The 11,987-nt window shown below is 44.0% G+C and overlaps 1 protein-coding gene across 1 annotated transcript; it reads left to right on the top strand.

Moving 5' to 3' along the window:
- Positions 1 to 8,758: 8,758 nt before the first annotated feature.
- Positions 8,759 to 9,175, top strand: LOC121601680. The gene is made up of 2 exons (XM_041930496.1): positions 8,759 to 9,007; positions 9,086 to 9,175. Exons 1-2 carry the CDS (start codon positions 8,768 to 8,770, stop codon positions 9,158 to 9,160), a joined length of 315 nt encoding a protein of 104 aa, XP_041786430.1. The 5' UTR covers positions 8,759 to 8,767; the 3' UTR covers positions 9,161 to 9,175.
- The last annotated feature ends 2,812 nt before the right edge of the window (positions 9,176 to 11,987 follow it).

The raw sequence follows: 11,987 nt of genomic DNA, 5'->3' as shown, positions 1-11,987 counted from the left end.
GCACTCTCCGGTCGACGAAGGAAAAATATACCCGACTCGGTGTAAAGCACCGGCGTTGGGCGCTGCGACGGAGCAACACATCCGCCAGCAGCATTACAACAATAACAAAAAACGTAAACACCCTCCACTTATTCATTAAAAATCACCTGTAGGATAATTTCGCTCCTGGCATAAACAGCAACGCCTCCTGTATGACGTGAGTGTGTCAAACACGACACAACCTTATAACCATTAATATGAAACTGCTGAAATGCTTCTTCCTCAATCACATGAGTTTCAGAGATTAAGACCAGCAACGGTTGAACTTTCTCTTCTGTCTCACGAAACATGGTGTAGTTGGACGAAAGGCCGGCTACATTGAAATATAAAATCTCTCTGAACCGTCCTAACTCCTCCCCTACCTGCTATTGATAAAGTTGCATACGCCTTTCTATCTGTTTTTTAAACATCGGACAATTATAATCATTGGCCGCATGGCTTACATCTAGTTTAAGGTTTCTAACAGAGTTTGCTAACACGCAATTCACACATTTCAAAGAAGATGAAGTACATTCTGACGTTTTGTGTTCATCACCACATTTCGAACAAGCTTGCTTATTTTTGCACTCGGTGCTCTTGTGATTAAATTGACCGCAACCATAACACCTCATAACATGCACGGATTTCGAAATTTTACACCTATCAAATCCCACATTCATTTTTCCTAATTTTGCCAGACATAGGTCAGACTCATAATCAATTTCCAAGACCGCATTATATTTTTGGTACTTGTAAATTTTATTTTCAAACATTCCTATGACCTTGACCTGTTTCCAGGGTATTCCCTCATTTTGAGATTTTAAAAGATCTACTAAATGTGAGTCAGTGTATTTTTCGCTCATCCCAATTATCTTTACACGTGACAATGGTAAATCCGTTGCATACTCATCTCCCAAAATGTTTTCTACTTCTTTCCTGAGTTCATCTAATTTAACCTGAGCAGAACATTGAACATACACCTGAGCGTCCTTCCCGTTATGGAATTCCGACACCTGCTGCTTCCTTGGATCCAACTTAGCGCGAAGGTCAGCTCTTGTCTTTTCAAAAGATTGACCCACCTTTGGTATAATATCCAGAGTCTTACTATTCTTATTTTTGTTTACTAAAATGGGTCTTGTAACCTTGTCAGAAATCTTGGGCGTCGAATGAATATTCCCCGTGTCAAAACGATTAATAATGGTTTGAACATTACTGTTCCCACTATTCGTCCTTTTTCTTTTCTTAGTCACTGTAGCCCAACTTTCATCCTCTACTGTTTCTCTGGCCTTAGTATCGTCAAAGGTTGGACGCAAGGCTTCCTTTGCCTTATTTGAGCATTCTACCGCACTCAAGCTTTCACGCAATGTTTGCTTCAATTTGCGTTCCACTTGTGCGCAGAGCTCAGTTTTTAGAGTCTCGATTCCCTTTTCCAAGGCACTCGATATCCATACACTCACATTCGACTCCAAATTTTTTATGGATTGTGTGAGTAAATCGTACGATCCACACACATCATCATCCATACCCGCCAAGCCCGATTTGTGTTCTAAACATCTATCAGTTTCCACACCATTTCCCCGCACACAAAATTAGGTCATCATTTATTAAAACTACGGCGGAGTAGTTTCGCCGTAGTTTTAATAAATGATGACCTAATTTTTTGTGCGGGGAAATGTGGTGGAAACTGATAGATGTTTAGAACACAAATCGGGCTTGGCAGGTAATCCATAAAAAATTTGGAGTCGAATGTGAGTGTATGGATATCGAGTGCCTTGGAAAAGGGAATCGAGACTCTAAAAACTGAGCTCTGCGGTAAACACTCCATGCCGTAAAAACAAAATTCGGGCGAGCTGTTTTAGAATTAAAAAAATTATCACACAGACATGAATAAAAGGTAACAGCAAATGCACACAAACACTACTCTACTACAGCCTGCGATATCAATCGTTTACAATCGTGTACACGTCTTGACAAACGGACAACGATGCGTATGTCTAGCACGAACACAAACACATACCGAGCAAAGATTAATCACTTTCGACAACGCAGTGACGCTGTCGACCGAGATACTTCACCCGTGTTTTACATTCACAAAACAATAATACAAATACTAAACAATGATACTGCAGGTAACACTAACATTAAGTGACAAGTAGAACAAAACAAAATAACACTTAGCTCTCTATTTCACAAGTTTTCACAGTTCACAAATGGGAGCTACACATTCGCAGGACTGCACTTGAAACCATTCACCTCATTTCTGTTAACCTGCTAACCGTTAAAAGCTAGTATTGATGACCATTCTAATAACTTACGTCCATGGTGCATCTCTCCAAATCAGGAATCTCAATCAGGACCCCGTACTACTCATAGAGAAGCAAGAATGCAAAATTCAAAACGGTATAATGAAGATTATACATCCAATCAATATGACAAATATCGAACACAATGTAATTAAATTTGAAGAGATAGCATGAAGAGTCAATAAGAACCTCCCTATATCAAACTTAATAAGAGAAAGGAGTAAGGAAATCAAAGATAGACTTAACCAGCTAGCGCATTCAAGAAACCGTTACAAGCGTTAGGATATGCTAGGATCAGCATGGAAATGGCATTCGGGTACACCAGACACCGAAGTCCTTCGAATCATCAACAAAACGCAATTTGACTACATCAGTGAAAATAACGTACAAATCAACATTAACAATGTTGTAGTGACCGTTACGGCTTTATACCAGTTCTAACCGTTAGATTCGCGTTAGACCAGTTCTAGCGATTTTGGCCTTGCAGGTAACAAATTATAGCAGGTACGCCACCTGTCGCTGTGCTCTTCAACCTTCCACTGAATCGAGTTAGACCAGGTTGCCATCTGCGTTGGCAACCGGAAATAGAATTAGGGAACTAAGGACATGCAGTCCTTAGCTCGGTCTCTTTGCTCGCTGACCGTTGTAGCGATAAGACATAAAGTAATAAATGTAAATTGATCACGTGACACACAAGCGTTATAAGTGGTGACCCCGACGAGGGAAAAGTAAGGCAATTTTTGTTAGTAGTGAAAGTGCAGTTATTTTTTTTATGTCTTCTCTACGCCAACGGAGGTAAACATACTGCATACGCTAATCGCCACGCAGAAAATCCTAATACTCGTTAGAGTGGATACATTGCGATAGCGGTAACGCCACGTGTAAAAGCCGTGTTCACGATATACACGAGCACACGCTGATGCAGCTAGAACCCCAAGTAGCAGAGCCGAAGTTGTTGAGAGATTTTGCTCTGTGCCAAAGCGAGAGGCCCTGTCTTCTCTCTCTAGATTTTGGACGGCAAACCGCCGCCCGTGTAGAGGTGTGTGCGTGTTACGAAAAACGATGGATGAAATACTGGGGAAGCGGAGTTTGAAGTCTTTCGTTCGTCACACACACATGCATTTACCAGCGGATATCGCTGGACCGAGTCTACCCATCTCTCTCGATCCACCATGATTTTTCTGCTATCGCTCTCATCCGAGTGTGAGGCATCCTCAGTCTGTCCAGAACTTTCCCTATGGAAGGATGTACTGAAGTGAGGAGCGATTTCTTGTGCGACGTACTTTGCTCTTTACGTTTTCAGCCGTGTTCCTTCTTCGTCAGTTATGGAATGATTTATCCTAGCAAATTGTTGAGGTAAGTTTCTTGCTGTGTGCTTGTGCAGGTTCATTCAACTAACCCTTGGCGTCTAAAAAGTTATAGATGTGTTTGCTATTTATCAACTGCTAGCCTCGTAAACAATCTTCAAAGTGAGCGACGCAAAGAAAACGTTTTCCATTTTTAAAATATTAAGGTAAGTTTTGATCTAATCATATGCGATAAACTCTCCGTAATAATACATACTACTTACATTCATTATTGCTTCATTGAGCTCCCGGTGAGGACGTCATTACTCAACAGAAGCCGGTTCAACACGCGCAGCTCCTGTTCATGACATCATCACTAAACTGAAGCCAGCTGAACACACGCCGCACAGATGGTACCCAGAGCGTGGTAGGAGGAAGGAAGAACGAGAGGAGGAAGAACGGTAAATTTGAAAAGGGGAAAGCGTTCTGCCGTCTACACAGCGGGAGTATGACAAAACACATGTGGGAAGGGAGAGAGATACTATTCAATAAACAGCATGCGAATGTGTGCATAAAGCAAATGTGAACAGCCTCATCATTTCTATAAGCAATCCGAAAAAGGGGGTGGAGCAAACACATTGGTATGCGTGAGCAGCTGACGAAACCAGAACGTTTAGATGTGTGCGTGACGGATGGTTCGGGCGCCTGTGGCGACGCTCTCGACAAGCCTGCAAACGAGAGCTTCGTGGAGAGCTTTGTAGAGAGCTTAGATTACACAGGCCGCCGTCGGTTTTTGCGTCCTTGGGAAGGAGAAACGCGCTGCGATGAGAGTTCGCATTCTGTTTTACACGCACGCTTCACTAACACCTATACAAATACCGTGCTTTGACGAGACGTCTGTTAATGTGTGTGTCTTCTTTCAGCGAGCTCAACAACTTGGAGCTGCTCGTCACATCGTGTTGTCTCGCTTACACTACATCATCGAACCATCGCTCCGTATGTCCCTCCTCCTACGCGTACAAAACCACCAGTACAGCGCGACGCTTTGCCGGAGATGGTTGTGCGCGTTTTGTTCTAAGTCCCGCGCGCAGTGTTTGTGCGCTGGTGCGCATTTCGTTCAAAGTCTCGTGCGCCGGTGTGTTTTGGTAAAGTGTGAAGTGAATAAACAGTGTGCACAGACGCACATGCAGTGCGTGCATCGACAGGCAAGAATTTGCTGAACAGAGGCAACGCAGATTGTCGACAAGTTTCCCGCAGCCTGGCTCGACCCGGTACTTTACAGTATGACGCCATTCGTGAGTATGAAGGATTCTAAATGTGTTGTGAAAGTGTACTTTATGTTTCAATAAAGTGTTTAATGTAATAAAAAATGACCGTGTTTGTGTTTTTTGTTAGAATAAGTGCGTATTTGCGATCATGGCAATGCATGAAAGAAAACGAGAAACGAAAGAAACAAATATCTTTGGATGTGTTGGTAGCATGACTGGAAAGAACACGAACACATTGAGAACTGCAGAGCGCACCGTGCGTTCCGGGTGGGGAGGGGAGGACTCGCGCGAGGGTGTAACTCATTCCTCCAAGAGTAACTGCTAACGGGGGACGGTACTCAAATCACTCAAAAAAATACACTCATTTTGCCGGACGGGAGTCGTGCGGTAGAGCTAGGTTAGGATAAATGGGCGCGTTATAGCATTTGTATAGGAATAGGGAATAAAGATTTTGTAATAATTTGTGTTTCGATGCCGTTAAGTCTTGTTTGTTTCGAATTTTTTTAATCGCCGTGCATCCGACACAAAAGTGGCGACGAGATTTTAAAGTGTTGTAGGCTACATTTTTAACTTGTTAATTCTTGTGTTATAACGTACCCGCCATCGCGTTGAATTGTCCCTGTTCGTCGATACACTGTATTACCGTGTTGTCATACGCGTCGCAATTACCGTGATAAAATTGCACCATCAAGAAAAAGACGCAGGATGAGTAGCCCGAGAGGAGATCCACTAGCAGAGGAACAACGGTGTTTATCCGAATTATTTAATTCAGCATCCGTTTTTCATTACCAGCCTGCCGCACCCACACAAGTAAATTCACCATCGCAAAATGTGTCAAACCCGCCATCACGCGCCCCAACAGCATCAACAGAAGAGTCAATTATGTTACAAACGTTGAAACTAATGCAACAGCAAATGGCCGAGCAGCAGCAAATTATGGCTCAACTCAATTGCAGCAATATTCGTAACCGGCACCTCAACAGCAGCAGCCGTCTCCTATGACAAATAATTTGGAACAGATTATGGATGTTTTAGCAAACAACATTACCGAATTCAGATTCGAGGCCGAGTCGGGGGTAACGTTTGAGGCATGGTATTCACGATACGAGGACCTATTCGCGAACGATGCCTAAACTGGGAACAGCAGAGCATCAGCGTTTCACGAATTTTATCCTGCCCAGTTTACCGCGAGACCTATCCTTTGATAACACAGTGCAAAAGCTAAAACTTCTCTTTGGACATGCTGAATCCCTGTTAAGCAAACGTTACAAATGTTTGCAAATAGCAAAGTCTGGGGGTGAAGACATCCATGCAAAGTTAATCGGGCCTGTGAAAATTTCGAGCTGGCAGGGATGAGTGAGAATCAATTTAAGTGCCTGATATTTTCCTGCGGTTTGAAGGATATGGAAGATGCAGAGATGCGAACCAGGTTGTTGGCTGAAATAGAAAGAAGAAATGATCTAACACTCGAACAACTCGCGGCTGAGTGCCAGCGTATTGCCAGTCTAAAGAAGGATAGTAATATGATTGCATTAGAGAGTGACGAGCAGGTGTTAGCGATTCGCAGAGGTAACCAAAATATTGCATCACGTCACAATCAGTACCATCAGAATCCGTATCACAGGTCACAAAACGCATTACAAAAGCAGCCCTCATACCCATGCTGGCTATGTGGAGACCTTCATTGGTCACGCGATTGTTCGTACAGAACGCATCAGTGCCAAAATTGTAATCGTGTGGGTCATCGTGAGAGCTATTGCAAGAGACCTATTAATCAGGAAAAGTATCGGAATTTTTATCGTAAGCCTCATGTGACTAATTTCGTAACCATTAATTCTTGCAGTGTTCGGGAACGGCGTAAATATGTACATCTAACGATAAATGGGACAGCCTCCAGTCTTCAATTAGATACAAGTTCCGACATAACAATTATCAATCGACTGATGTGGCACCGTGTCGGGAAACCGCGATTGATCCAGCCGGAGGTTCGAGCTAAAACAGCAACGGGAGAAAGTCTACCGATTTGCGGTGAGTTTAAAGCAAACATTACTATTGGAAAAGTAACAAAGCAAGCTACGATCCGCGTAGCTGAGGGAGAAATGTTGCTGCTAGGAGCGGATCTAATTGAGCTTTTTAATCTAGCATCAATGCCGATGGACAGCTTTTGTGGACAAATTTCAACTCAGCTCATGCCAACTAACATTAAAACTAAATTTCCAGCAGTTTTTCAAGGTATCGGACTATGTACAAAAGCTCGTATAAAGCTCCAGCTGAAGCAAGATTGTCGACCAGTAGTCCGTCCAAAAAGACCGGTGACATATGCAATGCAGGAAATAGTCGACAAAGAGCTAGATCGGTTAGAAAAACTGGGAATTATTACACCAACGGACCATTCAGAATGGGCTGCTCCGATAGTCGTAGTTCGCAAAGCAAATGGTAGCATCCGAATTTGCGGTGACTATTCCACGGGGCTCAACGCAGTACAAAAATCTCACGAGCATCCGTTACCAATTCCTGAAGATATTTTTGCAAAACTGGCCCATTGTGAATATATTATAGTAAAATTGATCTTTCAGAGGCTTTCCTGCAAGTAGAGATTGAGCAAGAGTGTCTATCAATGCTGACCTTAAACACACGGGCTCTAACTGTATAATCGCTTAGCACCGGGAGTAAAAATAGCGCCTGCAGCGTTTCAGCAGATTATAGACGCTATGTTAGCTGGTTTACAAGGAACGTGCGGTTATATGGACGATGTGGTTGTTGGTGGTAGAACAGGCAAAGAGCATGACGATAACCTGTTTAAACTATTGCAAAGAATTCAAGAATATGGTTTCACGCTTAAAGCGGAAAAATGTGCATTTAAGACACAAAGAATCGAATAGCTGGGCTACATCATAGATCGTCATGGCTTAAAACCAAATCACGAGAAGATAGAGGCAATACTGAATCTACCGACACCAACAGATATAAGCGGTGTTCGCTCATTCCTTGGTGCAATCAATTATTACGGCAAATTTGTCCCAAAAATGCGCGATCTACGGTACCCTCTCGACAACCTGTTGAAAAATGATGGAAAGTTTGTATGGACTGACCAGTGCGAAAAAGCGTTTCGTACATTCAAAAAGAGCTTATCATTGAACTTGCTACTGACTCACTACGACCCGACAGCTGACATCATTGTAGCAGCAGATGCATCATCGGTGGGACTTGGCGCCACCATCAGTCATAAGTTTCAGGACGGATCTGTAAAGGCCATACAGCATGCATCGCGGGTACTATCGAAAGCTGAGATGAACTACAGTCAAAACGACCGAGAAGGTTTGGTCATAATTTTTGCCGTTAAAAAATTCCATAAAATGATCTACGGCCGACATTTTTACCTGCAAACGGATCACAAGCCTCTACTACGCATCTTCGGAGCTAAAAAAGGCATACCAGTATATACGGCGAACCGTCTCCAGAGATTCACTCTAACGCTGCAGCTGTATAATTTCTCGATGGAGTACGTACCAACAGCAATGTTTGGAAATGCTGACATCTTGTCTCGGTTGACAAAGAACCACGCCAAGCCGGAAGCAAAGCATATCATCGCCAGCATCAGTTTAGAAAAAGACCTAAGGTTTGTAGCAGTGCAACCCATTAATGCATTTCCACTTACATTTGTAGATATACAGGGTGTGCGGGCTAAATTTGACACCTGGCCTTTGGGTTTATATCTCAGGGTTGAGTTGACGTATCGAAATGATTGATATGTCATTCGATTGCTAAAAGTTGTGCGAACAAGTGTAAAAAAAGTCTAGCTCCGTTAATATGTGGAACCCGTCCGAATTGTACAAGCGCGTAACGTGTGTTATGATGGTTCGTGCCGGCCATACGAATGCCGAAATTGCCGATGGGCGGCCGTACGTTTGGCAGCAGGATTCAGCACCATGCCACACGGCCGTTAAAACACGCCAATGGCTCACTGCCAATTTCGACCGATACTATAGCACCGACGTTTGGCCACCCAGCTCCCCTGACCTTAATCCTAAGGATTACTTTGTGTGAGGCACAGTTGAGCGGGACGGAAGCGGGTGCAGGCGGCCATCAACGCGGAGGGGGCGTGCTTCTAATAAAAAATGCGGCAAACATGGTAAGCTAAACTTTGTAGAATTTTTTTTCAATATTTAACCTATTAAATTTGATAAAAATTCCTTTCTTATTCCCTCAGAAACTGTCAAATTTATCTCGAATACCCTGTACAGCAGGCCACTCGAGCAGATCCAGTATTACGCCAGCTGGTTGAGTACATAAAAAAAGGATGACCACGAACTAAATCATTAGATTCAAGATTCTCGACACCAATATTGCTGACATTGTTGCAAACTGTTCAGCTTGTGCGGTGGCGGCGAAATTTCCACAACATTCGGCACCGATACCATGGCACGAGGCAAAGGCACCGTGGCAACGGGTGCACATCGAATATGCTGGGCCGATAAATGGAGATTATTTCCTGTTAATGGAAGATTCATTTTCGAAGTGGCCTGAAATCATCAGAACATCACGCATCACAAGTTTATCGACGATAGCGTGTCTAAGATCGGTATTCGCGCGGTTCGGAATGCCGGTAACGTTGATTAGCGATAATGGCACGCAATTTGTCAGCGCGGAGTTCAAAGAATACTGCAAGAGAAATGGAATTAGCCACAGGACAATAGCAACGTTTCATCCCCAATCTAATGGTCAAGCTGAGCGTTTCGTCAACTCATTCAAAAGGGCTATAATAAAGATAACTTTTGGGAGAATGCCCATTCAAGAAGCCCTAGATATATTTCTGCAAACCTATTGTTCGACGCCAAATCCTCAGCTACCAGAAAATACTACACCAGCCACGGTTATGTTTGGGAGACCAATTCGCACGCATTTAGAGTTACTTCGAGCACCTCCAGCTGTCAGTCCAGAGAGCAGTCAGCACGGTACAGGATTCGAGATAGGCTTCCCAGTTTACCTTAAGATATACCAGCACAACGGTTGGAGATGGACACGCGGGACAATCGTAGACACTTTGGGCAGAGTAATGTACAAGGTGAAGACTGAAGAGCGCGGAATGATCAGGTCGCATATAAACTAAATGAGAAGGCGCAAAGTTGATATCGGCCAAAGTGCAGCGAGGATCCGTCCAACGGTTGCGCTAGATGTCCTTTTAGAGGCATACGAGATGCCTCTAGCAACTGAAACTGATAACGCACCAGTAGCAAACACCCCACATCACCCACCGGTAGCACCAGAGGTAAGCACACCTTCCTTTCCGCTTACTCCAGTAGCCATGGGGCAAACGACCACTAACCACAGGCGCAACAACGTTCAGCTGGTACATTCACCACGCCGCTCTTCTAGGCTTAGAAGAGTTCCGCGTAGGTTTGACGAGTACCAGCTCAATTAAAAGGGGGAGATATTGTGGTCCAACCTGACTACGTAGTCTGTCTACCGGGAAGCGCCACTCACCGACAGCAGTCGACGGCTGTCGTATGATGTGTGCGTGAAAGGATGTGCGTGAGTTTCCGGGTCGCTGACCAGAGAAGCAGAGGGGGGAATAAAGCAGCGAAGAGAGAGAGTAGACACATTCGTGCGGTAGAGCTAGGTTAGGATAAACGGGCCCGTTATAGCATTAGTATAGGAATAGGGAATAAAGATTTTGTAATCATTTGTGTGTCGGTGCCTTTAAGTCTTGTTTGTTTCGAATTGTTTTAATCCCCGTGCATCCGACACAAAAATCTTGGACCTCACCGTTTGTCCAGCTAAGAGTGAGAGGTTTGTTTGGGCCTTTCGCCTTTATAAGATTTTTTACATCTTCAAGTATAAGACTTGTAGATGACCCTGGATCTATAAAGGCAAATGTATTTACTTCCATTTCGCCGTTTTTCAGAGTAACAGAAACGATCTGGTAAAAGAGTTGTTTGTTGCTTGAGTGATAATTGACTCTTCTAGCTTGATCATAATTTTTCGTTTTCCCTTAATTTGAATAGCAATGGACTGGCTTTCGTTTTCATCTTGAACCTCACCGTTTGTCCAGCTAAGGGTGAAAGGTTTGTTTGGGCCTTCCGCCTTTAAAAGATTTTTACATCTTCAAGGATAAGACTTGTAGATGACCCTGGATCTATACAGGGTTTCACACTTTATCTCAAGACCGCGGGACCCCTTCTCGAATCTGTCTTAGCCAAAGCCAAGATTGCGGTATGATGCTTGAAATCGTTGATGATACCTGAAAACGTTGATGATACCTGAATTCATCGGATGCAATGCTGAACCTGCGGCACATTTCTCGAAACACACTGGTCCGCGCCGAGGACATGCGGTCGAATATTTTTTTATACGGATAACCTTTGTGTACATCAGTCTGTAGCGACCAGAGCGCCATCTGGTGCGCACACCTAGAACCACCGACCAAAATGTTTAACGGGCTAGTTAGGCAGGGACTGCACACAAAGCTAGAGCAGGACAAACAGTGGTAGCATGCTGCACCACAGCTATAAAAACGGTGGCTTGCTCCATACACGTTCTCTCTCGTCCTAAACGTCTTAACACCGGCACGCGCGTATCCGTCCGGCTTAACCGATACATTCTCTTCTCCGGCAACTCTCGAACGAACAACACTAATTTTTGCGTCCCTCCCGAACTCACCGTTCCGCGGCTTAAAAGAAAAAGGAATAAATCGAATTCTACCAAAACGTAGTTCGCAAAACGTGTTGCGTATCTTTTTAAAAAAATTAGGGACCACATTTGTGGCGCCCCTAAAACTGGTGACCCCGACGTGATCCGCAACCGACGCCGCGAATTCGTACGTGAGTGTGTGTGTGTACTACGCAGCGCAAACTTTTGTTCCGCGTTGAACGTGTTCAAACTAGTGTTGGCCGTTCCGGTCCGAACCTAGTAAAAAAGTTCCGTTCTTTATGTAGGCCGTTCCGTTCCGATCCTTTATACAAAATCGTTCCGTTCCGTTCATTTCGTTCTTTCCGTTCATTCCCTTCCGTTCCGTTCATTCCGTTCATTCCGTTCTTTCCGTTCCGTTCCGTTCGTTCCGTTCATTCCGTTCATTCCGTTCCGTTCCGTTCCGTTCATTTCGGTCTTTCCGT

Source organism: Anopheles merus, unplaced genomic scaffold (assembly GCF_017562075.2).
Source record: "Anopheles merus strain MAF unplaced genomic scaffold, AmerM5.1 LNR4000140, whole genome shotgun sequence".
NCBI lineage: Eukaryota > Metazoa > Arthropoda > Insecta > Diptera > Culicidae > Anopheles > Anopheles merus.
The sequence above is the reverse complement of the archived record's forward strand: the minus strand, read 5'-3'. Positions and strand labels throughout refer to the sequence as shown.